Below are 23,363 nucleotides of genomic sequence, written 5' to 3'. Positions count from 1 at the left end.
TCAATCTATTTAAAAAGAACAAAAAAGTGCTTCGAGAGGGGATCGAACCCTCGACCTACTCCGTGTAAAGGAGACGTGCTAACCACTGCACCATCAAAGCAACTTTCTAACATCAGTTTTTTTATTGTTACATACTTGACCTATAATTCATTGGTTTTTTATGTTGGTTTATATATCATTTTTGAATTGCATGTCAACACAATCTTGTTTGAGTTTAATTTTATTACAGCTGTATTCATGTAAAACAATCCATTTTTGTATTGATTTTGCAGTAATTGTCTTGAAATAAACAATCGTTACATATTCGTTGTTATTGAAACTCTGTTGTATTCTAATATCAGATACGTTTGCGATCTAGTCCAACATATCTCAGAAATGCAACAGTTGTTTTCATGCCAGTCAACTAATGAGTTTAAAATAAAATGTTGCCCAGTAAGATTTACACCAATCAAGCATGACTCTTTATCATCCATTCCGACCTATTTAGTGTTTCATTTTACGCGAATACAACTGTAATTATATTATCGGATACTTGGATGTTTATTGAGGGTTAAATATAAAGTTTATGACAGTGATGGACTATATTCAAGATTGTTAATGTGCAGTTCAATAAATTTACTTTTGAAAAGTCGCAAACTGGTTGGAAAAATCAAAAACTCCTTGATCAATCATACTACTATAATCTAGCGACCTTTTAAGACCATTGTCACGATTTAAGGACCAAAATGACAGTAGTTTGACATAGCTGTTTTGCTTGGCAAAGGCAACAACATTGCCTGCGTCATTGGCAGTAAACGTTCCGCTTTGATCGTTTACGCCAATCATGGGTGTGATGCCAATAAATACATCAAGTCCGAGATCTTTCATTTGTTGGTATGTGTTTTGCGAAGCTGAAATGGCTGCAGCACCCATATTGTTTTGTTGGCTGCCATAGTCCATGGTCATGATATTAACAATGTCTGGCTTTACACCGCGACTTATACCCAGTTTGACAAAGTCAAGACCATTTTGTATTAGTCCCATGGTTTCTACTGGTAATGTGTAAATGATTTCCAGATTGGCATTTTTACGCTTCAGCCCTTTGATGGCATCAAACCGTCTGCTGTTGATGTCGATGTTGTCAAGCGTAGTTCCCTCAATGTCAAAATCAAGAGTTGATACGCCATAGTAGTCAATTACGGATTGGTAAGTTGCTTGAAGCTGCTCTGTAGAAGAGCTGACCAGCGCAAGTTCGCTGCCAGCAGCCCCGCCAAACGATACAATAACCTGAGCACCGTTGGAACGCGCATCGATCATTTTTTGATCGGCAGACGTACTTGACTGGCCAACAAGACTGTCGCTGCCCCAGATGGGTTGGTTATTTTGTGATCCAGAGATTACAAAACCAAACGTAATATGACGCAATGTGTTTGCTTTGACTGTATCCCCAATATCAATATTGGTGAGACTTTCGTCAATATATGGAGAAAACATGCGAGATGGACGTTTACCAACTACGGTAGCTGGTACAAATATCATATTAGGGGAATCGCACGAGCCCAGAACAAGCTTGTTGTGAAGGTAATCAATGTCAAGGCATTTTTTTGTTGTTGGAGATTGAATTTTTTTAAAAGTGGGAGATACAACCCATTTCTGAGTGATGCTGCTAGAGCAAGGACTAAACGATGGAGTGCCACTTCGAGCATCCAAACACATACTGGAGTACACATTTTGTAAGCGATCAATGCTATCAAGTCCGAACATGGCGCATATTGGATTTATCTTGACTGTAGCTTGAGCCACACGATCTCCCCCCTTTATTGGAATATTCACATTTACAGTACATGTTATAAACAACTATATGCTATGATTACAAGAGTGGTATAGACTTACTGCACACATATATGGGAATTTTTTGTGCTGAATTTGAATAGTACGGGGCCTATTTACAGCAGTGAATTGAGCGAATCTATTGGCATCAGCTTTTAGATTGATACACGTATCTATAAACAGCACGCCTTGGCTACTAATTGTTAAGCAATTTTGAGTGCCATCAAGCTGAATTTGATTGTCCGAGTTTTTTGTCCACCTCTGTAATGATCCGCCATTACATGTTTGTAGCATTACAGAGAATTTCGCGTTATTCTGGTTGGTGGAAGCTACACCTATACAAAGCCTGCTCAAAGTGTGTTGGATTACTGTAAATGACATACTGCTGGTCACAGAAAATACACTGCAAAACTCGTCGGATCCAAGTTGTTTTCCAACAATGGGGTTGCCGTTTGTTCCCTAATTAATAGCAAATCACATTATTAAACATACAAATGAATTAGATTCTGTGTTTTCAAATGTGAATATTAAATAGTATACCGATTGAAATGTCACAGATTGGGGGGTTTACATGATGCGATTAAACAACTTACCAGGCAAGTGGTACCCTGTTGGATTGAGACGTGTTGGATCGTAGCAATGCATTGGTTAACAACAGAAGCCAAAATTGCCAAGCAAGAAAATTTAATAAGCATATTTATATCAAGATAAACTTTAATAAAAGAAAACCATGGCCAAAACAGTGTATTTATATACTAGACCGTAGCAGCATTCATTTAGTTGTCACAATTATCTGCCATCACCAAATGTTATCTGTGCATCACGCAGAGGATCAGGTTATCCAAAATCGCGAATATCAGCTTTCAAAAATCTGATTTTTGAGTCGACGAGTTTAGTCCGACAACAGTTGTTCAACGTAGACTTAAACATACTGCAATCAAATTGCGTTAGTATGCTCGCACTATTACAGTAAATTAGAGGTTCGGGACCCTTTAGAAGATTAAAAGCTAATTTTGGCAATCATGATTGATTTATTGCGGTTTTAAATCAAATAAATCGGGTTATATTTGACAATATGATCTGAAATGCTGTTTTATTTGTTAGATTGAATAAACTGGGTTTAATAAATAGTCAATGTATTGTGTATGTAACGTTGTAAAATGAGCATGTTCTTTTGGGCAATGTCAATAGGACATCCAGATGGACAATAGCTCAATAAGGTTTTGAACAATTCACATACATCACGTGATTATACTGTGCATTGGTTTTGATGAATGCTAAACTCCGCGCGATTGTAAAATCTTTGAATCTCGCAGCTTTCTAAGCAAAAGCACATCTGTTGGTTCAATAATAGATGTACAAATCCAAGGCAACCAGTGCTGGAAGCACTAATCAACTGTCTCCGGCAGTAAGTATCCCAGAGTCACCATCTCGTCCTAAGCCTGCTGTGAATGTCATTCCAGAACTTACACGAATATATGAGGTCTGTTTTTTGCGCTACGACTTGTGAATGATTGGCCAATGATATACAACTAGCCAATCTATATAGGTGTCTGTTGCATATCTGTTTGTTCATTACCCTAATAATCAAATGGGATGCATGCTCTAATTGAATTGCAGACAAAGATCAAGCCGCTCGAGGAAATGTATGCGTTTGATATCTTCCATAGTGCTGCTCTGTCTGCAGCTGATGTAGCTGCAAAACCCATTGTTTTACTTATGGGTCAATACAGTGTTGGTGGGTGGATGCTTTGCCTATAAGTAGTATATTTCATATATCTGATTTGCCTGAGCAAATCTAAACTCTTTGGGCAGATATCATCCTTGTCCAGCTGCTTACTGTTTTATGAATTATATCTAATGAATTAGGAAAAACCACTTTTATTAAGCATCTTTTGGGTAGAGAGTATCTTGGAGCACATATTGGACCCGAGCCAACTGTATGTACATATCAGATCATGCTGAAATTGTAAATAATCGCTGGATCGCTTATTTAGCAACATTGTATAAACAATAATAGACGGATCGATTCATTGCCATTATGGACGGGCCGGAACGGACTATTCCTGGAAACGCAGCAGCAGTTAGCACAGATCTTCCCTTTACAGTAAGCATAATGCTTGGATTTACAGTCCAGCAATACAATAGTCCAGTACTTTGGCCATGCTAAATAGTCGAGATTTAGAGTTTAAACCCTTGTTGAAATTAGGCGCTCAGCCATTTTGGAGTTTCGTTTCTCAACAAATTTCAAGTTTCACAAGCCCCAGTACCTGCACTTGACAATGTTATTTTGATCGACACGCCTGGCATTCTATCTGGTGAAAAACAGCGTATTGGACGCGCATACGATTTCCCACAGGTCATTGAATGGTTTGCTCAGCGTGCTGACATGATTTTATTGCTGTTTGATGCACACAAGCTTGATATCTCTGATGAGTTTAAAGAAGCCATCATGACATTGCGCGGGCACGACGACAAGATTCGCGTGGTACTCAACAAGGCAGATATGATTACTGGCCAACAGTTGATGCGTGTGTAAGTATTTAGTGACTCACAGCAGCCCTGTTTTTGATATCATTCTCAAAGTGACTTATTGCAACTGAATCTAGATATGGTGCGCTCATGTGGTCTCTTGGAAAGGTAATGCAAACTCCAGAAGTATCGCGAGTATGTAAGTAGTTTTTACCAAACTCGCGGGCTTAGTTCCAATCAAGTATCTAATGCAATTATACTGCCAATTTTTAGATATTGGTTCTTTTTGGGATCAGCCCATGCAAAATCGGGATTGCGAGTTGCTCCTCAAGGCCGAGCAGAAGGATTTGTTCAATGATATCAAGTGTTTGCCCAGAAATGCAACAATTCGTAAAATCAACGAAATTGTCAAGAGAGCCCGCATGGTTCAGGTTCACGCACTCATTGTTTCTCATCTTCGAGAAGAGATGCCCAGTTTTTTTGGAAAAGAAACCAAGCAAAATGATTTACTTAAAAATCTTGGAATAGAGTTTCAAAAGATTCAACGACTGCATCAGCTATCTCCTGGTGATTTTCCTAATCCTGACCGATATCGAGAAAGGCTTGCCGAGTTTAAACTCAAAAAGTTTCCAAAGCTCGACAAGAAAAGCATGCAGCTTATCATGGATGTAAGTGTGTTGCTTAGAGATAGGTTTGAAGCAAATTCTAACTCTGCCTTGATGTATTCAGGCTTTGGGGAATGATTTGCCCAACCTAATGCGGCAGATTCCAGAAGCACCTCAAATTCTCCCTACGCATATACAGAATCCTTTTGCTTTTGCAGCATCAGAAGATTTACTTGGTGGCTCTCCAAATGGTGCACCGTCTGAGATAGAAATGTACGATTATCAGTGTATTGATCGCAAACCCTACGTTGATCAATTCAAAGCTTTAGCAGGGTCTGGTGGAGATCGGCTTGCAGGGCCAGCGCTCAAACATGTTTTTGAAGCTACAGGTTTAGATATGGTTTCATTGGCTAAAATTTGGACATTAGCCGATTGGACTCGAGATGGATACCTTGACACAGACGAGTTTGTTGTTGCAATGCATCTTTGTGAAGTCAAAAAGCGAGGATGGGTAGCAGAGCTACCTGCCACTTTGCCAGATACACTGCACCCAAAGCACCAAATCTAAACTGTCTGAAATGAATCACCAATTCAGCATTCCAAGTCCTATAAATGGTAGGGTGTATTTGAATTGTGCCAATACATGACCTGCTACGATAAGAACATGAAAAAATACTATTGGTTCATCGTGTTGTTTTACAGTATCGGTCAGCTGCCTGTAGAATTATCAGTTGTTTCAATGCACTCGAGTTGGTAATGACAAATCTATCATTTTACCAACTTTTACAAACATACCAGTTGAATAATGAGGGTTTAGTGTTGCCGTTTTAGAAAGTGCAGTTTTAAATTAGTTGTGCTTCAAGGATCACAAGGAAAAATACCCTTGTGCTTTTGTTTGAATCCATCAACAACCCCTACAAGCAATCACCAGTTTTTATTACCTGCCTTTTTGATCTAAATGGCCAGTGTCTTGTTTGAAGATCACTGAATATGATAGATAGTATACTTGTATAGACCAAGTCAGTGAGTCGTGTTTTAAAAACAATAGTTTTCTATTCAAGTAAATTAAAAGTGTCTAGTAGCTATAGTGAGTGCTATGTTGTCAAGCATGAGTGCGGCCTTAGTCATGATGGTCTAATTTGTCTTTGAGGCTGTAATGGGAAAAATAGCCATGTTGGGCTCACATGGGCGTGAAAGAATAACAGGTAATATGCTGTTGAATTGCCAAATAATCCAGCGGCAATTTTTGAAGCTCGGTATATTGCACAAAAGTATTACCAGAACAAAAGCAAATAAACCAAGCACTAAAAAGCGTAAGCTGGATCACACCAAAGCAAGGCTTGTTTAGTGCAAAAAAGTTAAGCCGTATTCATGTAAAATGCAACTTGTATTTTGCTTTGGAGTAGACAATGGCTAAATGTTCGTCACTTTTATTAAATATTGACTCATTGCTTTTTTAATACTCTCAATTCAATCAACACAATGTTCGTCATATGATGATTACAAACGATGATTTTGAACTAAGATTATCCCCTTCTCCTTTTTTGGTCGCCATCCTATACGATCGCTAAATGTGAACCAGTTTTGCTCATTGCAATCCAGATATTGGGGTTGGTTGTTCTGGTGCTATTCAAGACTTTGGTTGTTTGATACACCCTTATTTAGTAATCAATTTCCCATGAATACGGCTGTGATTGCAGCTGGATAGCTCTGATGAAGCAATGCTTGTCATTTTATTGACAGCCAACCAAGGGAGTGGATATGGAGTATCTAGCCCTAATATATACCGTTAATAAGAAATTGAGTAAGCATTTTGGTTAGTATGGGACGGTAAAAAACATTATTACGATATTTCAGCCATCAAGAGCAAGTTGTTTACAGTCACACGAGCATTGCTAAATCGGCTGGGAACCCTTTTACAACGCGCAAGCTATGGGTATATCATTTTGGTGAGCCCTAATGGACCGCATCCTATCTACAAACCCATGTTTTGTTGTATTATCACGGGTCTCATACCTAATAGTCGGAGCTTGGGTTATATGGCTACTATATTTGATTGGAAGGCTGGCTCATCTATTGACTTGTTTCCTTTGATTAGGTTCAGCCTGAATTGGATTGTATAAATAATACGACATCTCGCTGCGCTATTCTTTTTTGGTGATTGCTTCTAGCTATTGACTGTATTGGCTCATTATGCAAGTGAATTCTATATGTGCATCCACAGACAACGATTGCGCATTACCACGTCACTCTACTGAACAAACCTGTACCAAACCGCAAATTCAGCTCTCCGTCGATACACATACTGCCCAAATGACATCGCAGTCTCTTTCAACACTGCCACTAGGCATGATTCAAACCACTAATCAGGAGGTGACAAGCCTAGAAACTGACAATTCATTACAAAAATCCTCGACGCATACACTGCAAGTGAACGCAGGTTCTGCTAATATGGGCCAAGATACAAATCATACCAACACTGTACTTGATAGTACCCAACTAAACTACCAGGCATACATTGTTCAGCAACCAGTAACTACTCTGGCCTGCGGTATATCGTATATTGGACCTCAGCCTATTGTTCCCATCGAACCTTGTTTGGCGGTCCAACTAAGATTGGTTTCAGCACCACAGGCCATAGACAAAAGGTGGTCTTACATTTTATCGATTACAATGCATTGTTGTGTTTATCCGTCATCGTTTATACTGATTGATGATTGCTTGGGCTGTTTGGCTCATGTTTTTGGTTCATTTGGTAACAAATTTCCGCTGTAATTTGGCATCGCTCTGGTCTTTGCTGGTATCACCAAAACATGTTTTTATATTGGTTGCTAACTATGTATACTTGCTTCATATACGCAATATGCCGTTGTTCAATTTAATTAGGCACCATATATTTCTTAGCTCAGGTTCACTGATTGCTCATGCATATCTAACATCCGTTGATGGAACAACGGATCTAAGTAGTTTTGTTCGTAGCACACAGAGTTTAATAACAAAAAAACGACGGCAATCTGTACCCACTCAACAATCTAAAAAATCCGTGGCATCTAGAATTCCTCTTCCTGCTATTTGCACCCCAACTTCGTTTACTGGTCATTTGGATTCAAGCTCGACTCAAGCAAATTCTAAATCAACTTGCTTTGATGGTCACGTTGATTTGCTTGACTTGACTTTTGCTAATCCAGATAGTCGGACTGAAGCATCATCAGCATGGTCTCCTGCGCCTTATAATTCATCACTATCATCTCAATATTCGGGTACTTCAAGTACAAGTCCAATGTCCAATTTAAACAAATGGGTAGATAAAAGCTATGCAGGTATAATTTTTTGATGTCTAAATTGTCATTGTTTGGCCAATACTATATGAACTTTGTCAAATGTAGAGTTGGATAACGGACTATTTTTGACTATTTTAACAAGCTGTAAAGTGATATTTCTAAGCAGCCGATGCCTAATCCAACAACTGGTTTATACATCTTTCGTCCAGTTTATTTAAATTCGTATTCACGTAAAATGCAACACTTGTAATGATTATCCCTTGGTTTGGAATAGACAATGGTTGACTATTTGTTGTGCTTTCCTACTACAAATTGACTATTTTAATTGAAATGCCTGTATTCTTTTTTTTTGGCACAATCATGATGGTACAATCATCAGATATTGTCCAGTATATTTTTGGAATTGTCATTTCATGAGACTGGCAATGTATTAACATTAAAACCTCTAGTGTTTCATTTTACATGAATGCAAATCCATCATCTAACCACATCTTAAATCACTCCTGCTGCAATTCATTAGATTCCAAAGAATCAATGGCCCGCTCTCGCAGTTCAACTTACGATACTTCAGAGGAACATAGTGCCAAGACGTGGAAGGACGTTACATTATCATTTCTCTCGTTCAACTATGCACAAAAACCAATGCGATCATTGTATGGCCGACATGTTGCCGAAGCAAGTATGGTGATGGGATTGGATGATGTACTTGGAGTATTCTTTTTTTTCCCCGATCTGGGAGTTCGTATTCCAGGAACATTCCGTATCAAAGTAGTTATATCAGATATATCTAGCTGGTAAGTGATGATCGCGGATATGATCCAGAGTTTGGATGATGTTGGTATACATTTCTTGCTCATGCTTAGTGGTTCATGGATGACAGTACCAGTCGGGTTGATCCAAAACAAGCATGTAAAAGTGGTACGGTTTTAGCAGAGGTCTTATCGGACCCATTTGTTAGCCATACCTCGGCCACATGGGGCGGACATTACAGTAAGCAACTGTTTTATATTGATGAAACTGGATTTAACGCCTGCAGTACACCATGAAACTAACTTTACTAACAACATTAGAACCAACAGACATATCCAAACACTTTACCAAACAAGGTGTTCATATTCCGTTTTTCAAGCAGCGAAAGTCGCTGGAAGGATAGCAAAAATGGTTATATTAGAGTCATATTCACGTCAAATGGAATATTTTTGTATCTATCTTGAATTGACTGTTTTGTTTTGGAATAGACAAGGACTGAATATTCGTTGTTTCCTACTAGAAATGGATTGCCTTTTCAATAACATTTCCAATTATTTGTGTCTGGAGTTCAAACGAATTTATTTTTTATTATACTCGAGTTATTTTTAGTAGGGTTCAAGAATCGATAGTATTAGAGTTCTAATCCTCGTGCTGCTTGTTGAATAGTTGGTAAACCATGTCCAATTAGAGTTGTTTTGTTGAATGAGATGGCAGTTTGGAAATGATGCATGCCGTTTAGAAGGTTAATATTGCAGCATTGACAGTTTCCTTGAACAGCGATCGTCATGAATCATACACTACTAGACTATAGTTTTAAACTGTTTGAATATTCATATATTATACAATCATCAGACTCATTCATTGCAATCTAGATATTGTCAATAAAAACCTGAACAATCTTCTTGCTGCCAATCTGTTCGTCATTCACAAGTGTTTGTATGAAATATCGTTTTTAATTATCGTCACATTGGGTTTCCCCAATTTTACATTTCTATTAACAGTTGGTTAATATTAACTACACTATATATTCACATATTCATCAACTGTATCGTTTTATTCTGTTTGAAATAAGCTGGTGTTCATCCCAGTTTTGTAACCATTGCTCTACTTGAAGATTCAGTCAACATGGATATAGTCCAATCTTGTCCGAGTAGTTCAACAACTGGCTCTGAATTGGCTCGAACATTGGGTGCTGGATGCAAGCAACATGGAAAACTGGTTTATAGCACGTCAATTGCGTAAGTTTATGTCAACCATGTCAGTCAGGACTGCTTTTCTAGATACTGGATGGTTATCAACTTGGATTACAGCTAGTCTATTTCATTTGTAATTCAGTTTAAATGTGCATGACATCATCTAGTGGGTTAGAAACCCATTGTTTAAACTGCTGTTCACATCGAGTGGTATTACCAGCTTATCTAATACTATTGTGTACGTTTAGACCACCGTCAACCCTGGCTACTATTTCTGGATACTTGACTGGCATTTCATCGTTTTTATCTAAAAATATTGGTCCAACTCTAGCTCGTGCTACTGCTGCTGCACCCAAACAACCAGCAGTCTCGTCTGATACTACTATTCGTACATCTGATGAATCGACAAAAGAAGAGGTTATTTTTTCTAAATTTCAGTGGATCGATTGGTCTGGGCTTCAATCTTCTAGGTAGTACTTTATGGGTTTGGCTCGTGTGAAGATTGATCTTGTCAGAACCCTCACATGATTGATTCATTGTCCTTGGGTGTACAACTAGACTGTTTCTGTTGCTTGGATATCCACATGGGTTTCAAATTTGGGATGTTACTGATACAGATACTGCTGTGGAAATTGTTTCTATTCGCGATGGATGTGAAGCTGTAGTAGATATCGAGGTACACATTGTATGTTATACAGGACTATACACAGTGAATGGCTAACAGTTTTGCTGAAATTATGGACAGGTTATTCCTACTCCTTGGTTATCTCATGTTGCAGATCCATTCAAATCAGAACGACCTCTTGTAGTTTTCGTGTAAGTCGGTTTGCTTAATCATGCTTTAAATACTGCATCACAATCCAACATATTCAATTTATATGTTTGAAACTTTGAAGCACAAAGGTAGACAAAGGCGATCATTCAGCATATACTGCTACTATCGTTTCACTTTCAACAAACACGTTGATACATACCATTGAGTTGGCATCATGCCCTATTGCTCAAATGCGTGTAGACGCAAATGCCAAGTATCTTGCGTTTGTAAGTCAATTTTCATGTGCTGATTCAACAAATATGCATTGGTTTAACACTATCATCAGAATCTTGGAAAACAATTGGGTATTAGACTTTACTCTTTGCTAGATTTTAGCTTGATGGCTACATATACCGACGTACACGCTTCTCCACTACACGATGCGCCCGTGTTTGAAATAGGCTCTAGATTGATTGCATATACGACCACTACCAAGTTCAATCCGGCATTTTCCAAGAATTATCTGGCTTCTCCGCATATCCAGTCAGGAAGTGATTTAGAAACTCTTGATTTATGTAGCGGCATTTTAGGAACAAGCCCTTTACATGCCAATGCGTCGATAAGTCCTTCTCTTAAATGTGCTACACATCCTGCAAACAGTGGTGGCAATACCAACTCTGCAGGAAATAGTGGATCAGGAGGTGTCAATGCGGGTGAAGTTGCAACAAAAGTTGCCAAAGGGGTTGCATCTGGAGTTAAAGTTATTGGCGAGTATGGATATCATGCAATCAGTAGTTACTTTACAGGAGATGCCACATCTCCAAGTTTTGGTGGTGTACCGTCTCGTGCTATGGCTGAGAGTTTTGGTAAATCCAATGGATTTGGAAACCCCGTTTCCAATTCTTATGAATTTCGTAAAGATCGCAAGAAAGATCCACAGGATGGGATTGTAAGTCTAGCCATTGATCTGTGTTTAGATGATGAATTGTCATGCTTGATGGGTGGCTAAATATCGACTATTACGACTACTGCTTGTTTTGTAGATTGTACTGAGATCCCTTCCACGGCCATTTTCAAAAGGAAAAGAACATTCATTAAAATCGTCTCCACAGCTGGATCAAACACAACCAGAATCATCCTCTATTCTTTCACTGTTTCATCCACATACCAATCCAGTAGCTATTCTTAAAATGGATCCATCCGAAACCCGACTTTATACAGCCAGTATAGAAGGCACAAGTATTTACGTTTGGGATATTTCCGATATTTATTTGCGACGTGTCAATTCTCTTCATATTGTTGGGACACATGGAGGATGCCAGCCTATTCCAAGATGCTTGTTTCGTTGCGATCGAGGTTACACTGCTGCTAAAATCGATAGTATTGCGCAGAGTGCCAATGGAAAGTGGATATCTGTCATGACTGCTCGTGGCACTGCACATGTGTTTCATACCGAGTTTGGCAGCGATACCAACGACACTGCTAACCGAGATCGACATGATCGACAGACTTCTGATGGTGGCGTGCAAAGGACATTTGGGGTAAAGATGTTGACGCCAATAGTTCGACTCAATGCTCGCACATCTATAGATGTTGTCAAGCATATGTTTACTTCAGATTCATCCAGTGGTATGCCAGGATCCACAGGGACTGACTATACCAATACGACAAGCTTAGAGGATCACATTGAGTGTGACGAGGACCAAAATATGGGTCATAACAAGCCAAATTTCCTTCCTCCATTTAATCTATCTGGATGCACTCATATGTCGGCATTTTTATCATCAGATCTCACGTATTCGCCTGGATTGCCTAGCACGGAACGACAACGTATTGTTGTATGGGATCTTACGGGAAAAGTTACACTATTTTGGGTAGATTTGATTCCAGAAGAAGGACTATCTCAACGAACAGCCACTCTCCCACCTGCAGTATTAACGGTGTTGAACAGCTTTCCGAGAGCGACATTTATGAAGAGCGTTTCTTTGCATGATGGGTTGGGTGCTACAGTAATCAAGACAGAGTATAAAGTATTGACTATGCCAGTCTCTAGTACTGAACTACAAAGGAAAAATAGTCATGAGCAAGTATGGATGTCGGATCAAGTAAGTAGTTTTAATGCAGTGTTGTCAGTGGGGAAGAGCCTGATTGAAGCTCGATGATTTGCCATAGCCAACTAATGTGTAACTACGCGGAGTAGATTTTAGAAGATACCGAATCAGCGTATAGCGTGGATTCCAATCGACGACGTCCATCACAACAAAAACAGTTATGGCCATCGCGGATTGAGATATCGTCATGTTCTGACCAGCGGATTCCACTCTGGATGGATCTTCAATGCACGATGCAAGTTTACCACCCAGATTTAGCGACAAAAACATTGGTGACCCTCATGACTGATATATCAACGGATCAGACATTTACAGCCGATACAGATGCTCGATCCTCGATCAAACCTTGTCCAAGTTTTTCAGATGTTCCCCTTGCAATGAATATAGTGGTTGCACCCTACACACCGACACCTCATGGGGATCGTAAAGGGTTTCCACGACTAGACGGAGATTCAGAGCTTGAGCAAGGGATTTTGTCAGCAATGGGGGATGGAATGGAGATGCCAGTGGGTCAGCAGTCTCTGCTTGATGCATTTTTTATCGAAGATGATGGGTTTAATGTCATCAAGAGCGCACACTCTATACCGGTGTATGAAAGAGTCGAGTATTCAGCTGGATCAGGAGGATCCTCGATTGTTGGTACGGCATGGGGAAATGTTCAAAAGGTGTTTGATGCAAGTGCGCGACGAAAAAGTCTAATGAGTAGCAATGTTGATATGGAGAGTATAGATGACTTGTGCATACTGGAAGACGGAACAGATGAGATTGTGGTTTCAAGTTCAGATAGTGCGATGAGAGAAGGATTTGAGCCCACTTTAACCCGAAAAGAAGCAAAACGACGACGAAAACAGCAATTAATAAATAACCATTTGATGGAGTGAAAGACTCCAAATGTAAATTTAAGCTTTTCAACAAGTTTACATTGAACTCGCCCTTGTTTTAGTGTTTCAGTCTTTGCTTTGTAAAACAAAGCATGAAGTATCGTTCAACCCGAGGCAAGTCGCAAGGACTGTCATTTGAAGCAGCAGTGCTTCAAGGACTTGCACCTGATGGAGGTCTTTACATTCCAGAAACCATTCCTCAAGTTACTCAACAAGACTTGCAAGAGTGGTCAAGTCTGACCTTTTCTGAACTAGCAACTCAACTCTTTCGAAAGTTCATTGCCGAGTCGGAGATCAGTACTCGAGAGTTGTCTGATATATGTCATGCATCGTTTTCAACTTTTCAAGACCCAGCAGTGGTGACACCACTGTATCCGTTGGTAGCTGACTCTGGACTGTGGGTGTTGGAGTTGTTTCGAGGACCAACGTTTGCATTCAAGGATGTTGCATTGCAGTTCTTGGGCAACTTGTTTGATTTCTTTCTTCAACGAAAGAATGCAGCATTGATGGATGGACAGAAGCGATATGGAGTGACGGTGGTTGGAGCGACGAGTGGGGATACTGGTGGAGCAGCCATCTATGGTCTAAGAGGCAAGCCAGACATTCAAGTGTTTATTCTACATCCTCATGAACGCATTTCTCGAGTCCAATACTTGCAAATGACGACCGTTTTGGATTCCAATGTGCACAACATTGCTTTGAAGGGATCTTTTGACGATTGTCAGGATATTGTCAAGCAATTGTTTTCAGACGAGTCTTTACGAACAAAGTATAGTCTGGCAGCGATCAACTCGATCAATTGGGCTAGAATTCTAGCTCAAATCAGTTACTATTTCTACTCTTACTTTGATATTCAGCGACGAGTCAAAGCTTTAGGTTCCAAGAACAACAGTGAGCCAGTGCGTGTGCAGTACAGTGTTCCTACAGGTAATTTTGGGGATGTGCTTGCAGGGTTTTATGCTCGATCCATGGGTCTGTGCGTGGACAAGTTGATTATTGCAACGAATGAGAATGATATTCTTTATCGGTTTATGGAAACTGGAGCGTATACCAAGCCCAAGACCAGTGGTATAAATGCTGTTGCTCAGACACTTTCACCAGCCATGGATATTCTTGTTAGTTCGAATTTTGAACGATTGTTGTGGTACTTGGAAGGATCCGATTCACTGAGCAAAGAGGACATGCAATCACTATGCAAGGATGAGGATAGGGTACAAAAGACCAGTCAGATTCTTGCACAACACATGGAAGACTTGCGAGTCCAGGGTGGGTTTCAAGTTGGACACGACAAGTTGGAACAAGCGCGTCAAGTATTTGGATCGAGTCGAGTTGATGATGAACAGATCTCGGATGCGATTGCAAGGTATTACAAGACTACAGGGTATATTTTGGATCCACATACAGCTGTTGGAGTAGTATCAGCCGAACGATTTCTTTCCACGCACCAAGACACTACTGAATCCAACAAGGTTCATACAATCTGTTTAGCCACGGCCAGTCCAGGAAAGTTTCCTGAAGCAGTTTTGAATGCGATCAATAGAGACCAAACAAAAGGAGAAACCAAACCAGTCAAATTTGAGGATATTTCACCTAATGAGTTGATTCAACTTGAAGGATTAAAAGTACGATGTCTATATGTAGACAAAGGTAAAGAAGGAGTGAAACAAGTGATGATTGAAGAATTAAAAAAATAAAGATGAAGGAGTTGATCAAGAATTATAATAAGAATTGATCAAGAATTAATAAGAATTGATTATAAAAATGAAATTTGTTTTCTTGTTCCGACAGTTTGTTCAAGAGTTTGAAATCCATTTCAACAGTCAGCCATTTGTTACTTGAATCTTGTCAACTGCTGCGACTCTCGACTGTTTCTATTCTATTCTAGCTGGCTTGACTGCGCTGTCTACTGCTTGAACGTCCCTTTATAATGCGCATCACAAAAACTCCAAAGAAACCCTCGCAGCTGGCTCTTCCCCCGGTGAGTTGTTGTTGCTGCTGTTAAATAGAAATCAATACTAACCTTGTGTCATCCCATCTTTACAGCCTTCTTCATTGATCTCTGTCATTGATCATTTGTCCTTCGAATCTAAAGTCTCTGATAATGATTTGGCTGCTTACATTCATCCCTTGGTCTTGGACTGGCCACCATGGCCAAAAACTGACTTGCATTTATGGATTCCTGTCTTGAACCGATTCGATGCATTGATGGAATCCATCGTGCTGGCTTGTGGTTTGGCTTATGCTTCATCTACTACAGATTCTACTACGGATCCTACTCCCATCCAGCTTATTCCATTCACTCCTTTTCAAAAATCATTGCTACTGTCTTTGTTGGAGTTTATGAGGCTCTTGTGGGAATCTTCCACCAATAGATCCTTGTACAACTCTTGTGACCATTTATCTTCTCTACTAGGAACCACTGATCTCGATGTACTGCAAGAAACCCTTCGTTTCTTGCTGAAATCTGCCCAGCGTACTCAGTCCCAACGCACTCTTAGAGCAAACTTTAACAAGGCTCTAGATAAATTGCATGTGTTGGCCCAGAAATGGCCTGGATCTAAAGATTTCTCCATTTCTGGCTTCGTTGCTACGGATTCGACTGCTCTCTCTACTCTCCCAAATCCTTCAACAAACGTGTCAAATCCTCCAGATTCTCATGTCATTCTCGAAGAACTGTCAACTGTTCGTTACGAGTTTTATCGCTTAAACCACTCGCTTGAATCTACCGACTCTTCAACTTCTGTTTCTACTCCCTTGAGTGCAAAATTCAACACCGTATTACCAGATGAAACCGCTTCATTCATCTCCGCTTCAGATGTCAAAATTTCAAAGGCTCTTAAAACTCCTTCTCCATTCGAATCTGGATTGTCCCCATCCACTCCCGACAAACACCATGCTAAATCTAATCCTACACTCGCTTCGACTGGCACAACAAACGCAAATGGTTTGGTTTTAATTACCGTCCCTTCTTCCACTTGGGCTGATCAGACAGACACGCAACTGTTGGCTACTCTTAGAACCTTGCACAATGTTCCCGATGAACACGTCTTCCCATTGTTTCATCGTATTCGCTTGGCTATGAGCTGTTCTAGTGTCTCTAGTCTTGAACCCCTCTTGGATATTCGTATTCTAGCTATTGCTGTCTTGCTGAGTATCATCCCAGAAGAGCAGGCCCAATCTAAATTGTTTCTTTACGAGCCAGATCTGATTCAAAGATTGGTTGATTTGATATCCGGAACTAAACCCGTTCAAGAATCTCTTCAAACTGCTGCCATATGCGCCATGTCTGCAATTGCAGCATATCGCAACAAACTCAATGATGTGGTCGGTGCTTTGAACATCTCTGCAAACCATGGACCCATGATGCATGCACTACGTCTGATTATTAAAGCCATGGAGTGCGATGCTATTGAACCCATGTCAGATCATGTCGATGCCGTATTTGCTCTTCTCTTGACCATCGTTACCGCTTCTACAGGTGGTGCAATGCTGGTATCGGCTGGCATCATTCCATTACTGGTATCTGCTACAAATGTTCAGTTTCTTTCCCAGATTAAACATGTTTCTCGATGTGTCAACTTGCTCGACAATATCCTATATTCCAGTCCTTCTTCTCTCGCTGCCTTCACTGCCGTCAATGGAGTTGATTTGTATGTCGCTCGAATTAGCAGCGATGTTAATGCATGTTTAAAAGCTACACAAAATTTGGATTTGAAAATTACTTCAAAAACTCCACTCGATCCTGTATCTTCTCCCGAGCTAAGAGAGTTGGCTGCCCGAGTTCCCATTCTTCGTGCTACTTTAAAGTTGATTTTTCACACAATGCAAACTTCTGGTACTGCCGACGGTATGCGCCATCTGATTGACAGTTCTCTTCCACGATCGCTTCGCCTGATTTTCGAACATTCAAAATTGTTTGGGTTTTTAAGCGTTTTTGGTCTTGCCATCAACATCATGTCCACTTTTATTCACAACGAACCCACTTCTCTGGCCATTCTGCAAGAGTTGAAAATCACGCACGCATTTCTCATGGCTTCTAAAAATGACCTTCCTGCCTCTGCCGAGGTGATTTCGGCTCTTCCCAATGCTTTTGGTGCGGTCTGTTTAAACGAAGCTGGTTTGGAAGAGTTTAAAAAAGAAAATCCACTTGACAATTTTCTCTCTGTCTTTACCAGTGAAGATCATTTACGCACACTTCAAGATAATGAGGTTCCTCATCTGGTTGGAAATTCAATGGATGAGTTTATTCGCCATCATCCTTTGCTTAAAGAAACTGTTATTACAGGAATCATCAAGATGTTGCAACGCATTATTGATACTGGAGATCACATCACTCTTACTCTTGAAGAATTGGATTCGTGTCGTTTGCATGTGCGACAAACTCATTCTGATACTCTGACACACTCTCATCAGCAATCTGACACGCATTCTGTCGATACCAAGAAAAAGCAAGCTGTATCGGAGAGTCGAGTGGTGCAGTTTATTGATGTTGGAACCCGATTTCTTGAGGGAGTGTTTCAAAATGTCGCTCATAGTAAAGATTTTGTTCGTCTGGGTGGATTGGTCCCGTTGGTTCGTTTGTTTTCCCTTTCTTCTATTCCATATGATTTCTCTACTTCTCAGTCGTCATTTTCCCTTTCATATCTGTTCAAGGTGACCATCGAATCTTTACCTCAGAGTGTCATACCTTTGCTATTTACCGAGTTTAATATTGCCTACAACAAAGTGTCTTTTTTGCTGGGAAATGATGTAGAGGACAGCCAGCTATACTCTTGCATTTTAATGGGTCGTGAAGTACAGCATGGTTTGACTCTAGAGAAAATAGAAGAGACTCAATCGGTTTTTAGAGCGCTACTGACTCTTCTTGGACTTATTCGATTGTTTTCTGATTTATTCTGCACTCACTCAATTTCTCATACCAAGTCCATTGCTGCCATTGGATACATGTTTGGTGGAGAGGAAGGTGTGGAGTTTATTGCTCGTTTGGGTCAGATTCAGCGTATGTGTATCTGGGAACGATTGACAATTACTCGGCGTGTGCCTACAAGCTGGTTGCCTAAACCCCGACACGGGGTGTACAATATTGGGTATACTGGCGATCTTTCTTCGTCTGTGACTACTGCATCTGCTGGCAATGAGCCTTCTTCAGCACACGACGTTGCAGAAACTGCTGTTGCAGAAGACTCAAACTATGCTACAGGAGTTGGTGCAAATACTGCCACTGATACAGCAATGGATGTCATCACTACTGCACCCGTTGCTTATTCGACGGTTTCCACTGCACCTGCTGAAGACTTTGAAAGTCCTGGTGCAAAAAACACACGCATGATTCTACTTGTTGTGACTGAAATCCCCAATCTCCTCACTTTTATTTTCAAAGCTGTTCTTAAACTAGTTTGTGGTCGTCGGGGAACTGAGGTCAGTAACAAAACGGTGGTTCAGGGCATTGTTGGAAATGTTGCATCCATGGCTATAAAACATATTACTTGGCCACGCACTGTCTTGGCTTATCGTCTGTCCAATGTGGTTTTACTTGAACATATTTCACAGAGTTTAATTATACTTGATCAGTGGATCACAGATCGTAAGTACTTTTAATGTTTTCAGTGATACATTTGTAAATTCGGCCACTACTCACTTAATTGATCATCTCAATGTTATTTTTGAAATATTTCAGATCGAAGCACAATGATACTTCAAACCATGGAGTGGGTGTCGTTTGAACCAGATGGATTGAAACATCTTGTCAACCTGTTTGAATCCATGGTTGATGCAGGCCTTGCATTTGTTGATGAAGCTGCCGCTTCCAAAATACCAGCCAACGATCACGCAGAAATTAAGCATGCTCATCAGCTTGTACTGGAACGTATTCTAACGATTTTCCAACGCGTTACGCATGCCAAGATGCTGCATGATTCTCCCTACACTGCATTGCTCGTGTCTCGTCAAAAGGATAAGAATGCTGCTGACTACTTTGATCCTCAAAGCTACCTTGTAAATATGCGTTATAAAATACTTGATGCAATCATTCAAATCTGGCGTAAAGATTATCTCAAGCACTGCCAGTTTGGTGTTGTTTCAATTGTGATTACTATTGTATCGCAAATTCTTCAAGCTGAGGGTGAAGAGACCCCACCACGATCTGAATCTGCTACGGGCTCATCTTCTGGAGCCTCTCGTGGTTTAAGCGCTCTTGCATCTCTTTTTGGTCGTCCTATTGCAACACAACCTGTTTTGGCTGATCCTGAAAAGGTTCAGCAATTGTGCGATATGGGATTTCCACGACCTGCAGCCGAGTCTGCTTTGGTTCGCTGTGGCAACAATATTGAGCGAGCAGCAGAGTTTTTAATCATGAACCCCCACGTTGTTGCATCTGCTACATTTGGATCTAGTACAACTCGTAACCAAACATCAGCACCTGCTACTTCGGCTACTACAACCACTGTAGATGCTGCTGCAACTACCGAAACGCCTGCTGTCCTCTCTACGGCACCTGTTTTAGATACAGTTCCTGCAATTCCACCTCTGTCTACTGACGCGATTGTAGCTCCTACTGATGAATCCACCACTGCCATGTCTGTTGACGGAGCTGCCGATGAAGGCATGGATCAGGATGATGCTGCTTTGTTGGCAGAAGCTCTAGCACTGTCTACTTCTCCTGTAGATGTTATGGAAGTTTCTGGTTCTGTGACAGAATCTGCTCAACCTCGTGAATCTTCTGAACTCGACTCTGCGACAATTGATAGCCCTGTTGTTGCTGCTTCGACATCAGCGGTGCATTCCGTTGCTACTGCTTCTACATCTCCTAGCAAAATACCAGTCCCTGTTGTAGTTGTATATGCCAAACGTGATGAGCTTAACAAGGCACGTATAGAGCTCAAAGATGTTGTGCTAAAAGGGCTGTTTTCTCTTTTGGATTCTGTCGATGACAAGCTCGTATTCAATGTCAAAGATTTACTAAGCTTGATAGGCAAAGATGATATTTCAGATATTGTTTCATTAATTATCGAGCAGGTAGAAGCACATCAATCTGCTGCATTTGAGCCTGTTGCACTGGGTAAAGTGTCTGCGCTTGGTATACGCTTGCGCTTACTGGTGCTACTTGCAACAGATCGTGAGCATCAGCTGGTTGTACTCCGTAAAGCCAGTTCGTTTATTCTTCAAATCACAAAACTGTTGACTGAACGCAAACCTGTTCCGGGTATGGAGTTGTCATCTATGTTGCTTTTGCTCGAGTCATACTTGGCTGTTAACGAGGAGCCATTTACTGAAAAGTTTGAGCTGGGAACGGGTGCCGCAGCAAAGGAACCTGATGCTTCAAGAAGACTGCCTGTTTTACCTACAGAAACACTCGAATCTTTAGTCGAGTCAGTTGTCTGTCTTCAGAAAACAGACAAGCTTGATCCTAGCACCCTTCATGCTATGAATCGCCTTTTGGTCATTCTTACCCATTGCTCATCTGCCGCTGCCAAATTTATGGAAGTTGGTGGTGTGGAAACGCTGCTGCATCCTCGCTATGCTGCAGTGTTTTCTTCCCAGCAGTCGCTTATAATAATTATTTTGCGACATCTGGCAGAAACTTGTACAGTGATGGATGATGTCATGACACACGAAATCAAACAGTGGTTTCAAGTACCTCGAGCTCGCCCGATTGACATTAATGGGTTTATCAAAAATAACGCACACTTGTGTTTGAGAGATACTAACGTGTTTGTTCGGACCACTGGAGCCGTATGCAAGCTTACCAAGGTGGATTTAAAGAGTGCCAGTGCAATGATATCTTTGAAAGATACCAAGGATGCTGATACAACTGCCACTTCTGCTTCCGAAGCAGTTGCATCTGGATCTAATGGTGGAGCGACTTCCCCCAGTAGACCCACTGCAGCTCAAAATGAAGATGTGGATATGGCATCTTCTCACGATCATATTTCTGCCATGTCAATGGTACATGTTGCTACACCTTCCATCAATGCCGGTTTGGCACCAGACTGGTTTGGCGAGGATCATTTATCTGAACCAGCTGGAAGTGTGGTTCAATTTATTGTACAAGAGCTGATGACTTTGCGTCATCAGACTACACCTTCCTTGGCCACACCCCTGCCGTCTCTTGAAACTGCTTCAGATGACGATCCAAGATTTATCAAACACATTCGTCGACTGATTTTGTTGCAGTGCTTATCCGAGTTGGTTATTTCATATCCAGTCTGCAAAGTGGATGTGCTTCACGTTTCTCAGCGTCGCAATACAAAAACTCCGCCGAGGTCACTTAATGCATGCAAAAATTCATTCCTGTCGCATATCCTAACTGATTTGATTCCAAGAGCCATCCGATCCGAACCGACTCCACCCACTTCTAATGCATCTCCCGACTCTCTCACTATTGCGCAAAGAATGGAGATAGCTGAAAGTATTTGGGGAGTGTACCTTATTTGCTCCCTTTGTCTTGGGTCATCAGAAGAAGCACTAAGTGAAAAGAAACCTTATCCGGAACTGACTATTGTTCGCAAAGTTGTTCTTGAAGCGATTTCCAAAAATATTCGTGATGCGCTTGCTGCACCTCGAGCGGATACATCTAGTGATAAGCACTATGGACGATTTCTTGCCTTTGGAGAGTTGTGTTCGCGTTTATTGGCTGGACGACCCGCCAATACCAATGGAGTAGGGTCTCATCTTCAACCTGGGCGTCGTACTACTGAAACAGATGAAACGATGTCGGTTCAAATGGCGCGCATTATGATGGAGAAAGGATTTGTTGGCCATCTAACCAACATTTTGGCTGAAATTGATTTGCAACATCCAAACGCTTCTCAAGTTACCAAAGCAGTATTGAAACCTTTGGAGTATCTGACCAAAATGGCCATCAAAATAGGCCGCGGAGGTGAGTTGACCAATGGCATTGGAAAATCCAAGCGTGGACGTGGTATTGGCAATCGAGATCATACTGGTGCTACACGCGGTACACAGGCCTCTGATATTGATATGAGCTCTGGTGATAGTACAATTGAAGATCATGACGCCATGATTAGCCACAGTAATGATCAAGAAGAGTCTGAAGAAGATACAAACACTCACGAAATCTCGAATCTTTATCGCAATTCATCACTTAGTATGTTTAGTGGTGAAACTCATCCAGATAACCCTGACTCCGACAATGACGAAGATGGTTATGAAGAATTTACTGACGAAGATGCTAGCGATGCCGACATGGACGAGGAAGATTCTGGTGATGACGACGATATGGAGATTGTTGTTCCTGAGCCTTATCATGGCAATGATGCCGAGTATACATCTTCTGAAGATGATCATATTATACACGAGGAAACGGGTGACGAAGTAGTTACTGATGATCCATTGGATGATGGCGAAATGGCTTGGGAAACCGAAGACGAAACCAATGATGAAGGTCTTGGACATGGCGATGTTCAAGATGGCGCACACAATGATACTACCGATCCTGCCTTTGCTGACAACAAGAGGGCGGAGGTCGCAGGATGGTGTTTTGACTCG

General features: G+C 40.9%; 5 protein-coding genes across 5 annotated transcripts; 4 read left to right on the top strand and 1 right to left on the bottom strand.

Moving 5' to 3' along the window:
• Positions 1 to 615: 615 nt before the first annotated feature.
• On the bottom strand, positions 616 to 1,473 carry BATDEDRAFT_14954 (uncharacterized protein; the record flags this gene model as incomplete). The annotated part of the gene is made up of 1 exon (XM_006682976.1): positions 616 to 1,473. One exon carries the CDS (start codon positions 1,471 to 1,473, stop codon positions 616 to 618), a length of 858 nt encoding a protein of 285 aa, XP_006683039.1.
• A 1,932-nt stretch (positions 1,474 to 3,405) lies between these two features.
• On the top strand, positions 3,406 to 5,454 carry BATDEDRAFT_14976 (uncharacterized protein; the record flags this gene model as incomplete). The annotated part of the gene is made up of 7 exons (XM_006682978.1): positions 3,406 to 3,547; positions 3,679 to 3,749; positions 3,830 to 3,916; positions 4,019 to 4,344; positions 4,419 to 4,480; positions 4,555 to 4,949; positions 5,011 to 5,454. 7 exons carry the CDS (start codon positions 3,406 to 3,408, stop codon positions 5,452 to 5,454), a joined length of 1,527 nt encoding a protein of 508 aa, XP_006683041.1.
• A 994-nt stretch (positions 5,455 to 6,448) lies between these two features.
• BATDEDRAFT_37564 (uncharacterized protein) lies at positions 6,449 to 9,457 on the top strand. The gene is made up of 6 exons (XM_006683020.1): positions 6,449 to 6,835; positions 6,985 to 7,534; positions 7,773 to 8,206; positions 8,688 to 8,961; positions 9,048 to 9,157; positions 9,238 to 9,457. The coding sequence occupies exons 2-6, from the start codon at positions 7,080 to 7,082 to the stop codon at positions 9,318 to 9,320; spliced, it is 1,356 nt and encodes a 451-aa protein (XP_006683083.1). The 5' UTR covers positions 6,449 to 6,835; positions 6,985 to 7,079; the 3' UTR covers positions 9,321 to 9,457.
• A 585-nt stretch (positions 9,458 to 10,042) lies between these two features.
• Positions 10,043 to 13,856, top strand: BATDEDRAFT_92847 (uncharacterized protein; the record flags this gene model as incomplete). The annotated part of the gene is made up of 8 exons (XM_006683051.1): positions 10,043 to 10,155; positions 10,359 to 10,580; positions 10,669 to 10,786; positions 10,856 to 10,926; positions 11,007 to 11,151; positions 11,211 to 11,813; positions 11,908 to 12,969; positions 13,065 to 13,856. The coding sequence occupies 8 exons, from the start codon at positions 10,043 to 10,045 to the stop codon at positions 13,854 to 13,856; spliced, it is 3,126 nt and encodes a 1,041-aa protein (XP_006683114.1).
• A 92-nt stretch (positions 13,857 to 13,948) lies between these two features.
• BATDEDRAFT_33849 (threonine synthase THR4) lies at positions 13,949 to 19,731 on the top strand (the record flags this gene model as incomplete). The annotated part of the gene is made up of 3 exons (XM_006683013.1): positions 13,949 to 15,376; positions 15,900 to 15,986; positions 19,633 to 19,731. 3 exons carry the CDS (start codon positions 13,949 to 13,951, stop codon positions 19,729 to 19,731), a joined length of 1,614 nt encoding a protein of 537 aa, XP_006683076.1.
• Positions 19,732 to 23,363: the final 3,632 nt, after the last annotated feature.

The sequence above is a fragment of the Batrachochytrium dendrobatidis genome (genome assembly GCF_000203795.2).
Source record: "Batrachochytrium dendrobatidis JAM81 unplaced genomic scaffold BATDEscaffold_20, whole genome shotgun sequence".
In the NCBI taxonomy this organism is placed as follows: Eukaryota; Fungi; Chytridiomycota; class Chytridiomycetes; order Rhizophydiales; genus Batrachochytrium; species Batrachochytrium dendrobatidis.
This window is presented reverse-complemented; position numbering and strand designations above follow the sequence as displayed.

What these genes read in the sequence shown, in the direction of transcription:
- BATDEDRAFT_37564 (XM_006683020.1), top strand. Translation starts at nt 7,080, where the DNA reads ATGCAAGTGAATTCTATATGTGCATCCACAGACAACGATTGCGCATTA. An exon ending in CCACAGGCCATAGACAAAAG is followed by an intron (nt 7,535 to 7,772) that starts GTGGTCTTACAT and finishes CAATTTAATTAG; the next exon opens with GCACCATATATTTCTTAGCT. An exon ending in GGTAGATAAAAGCTATGCAG is followed by an intron (nt 8,207 to 8,687) that starts GTATAATTTTTT and finishes GCAATTCATTAG; the next exon opens with ATTCCAAAGAATCAATGGCC.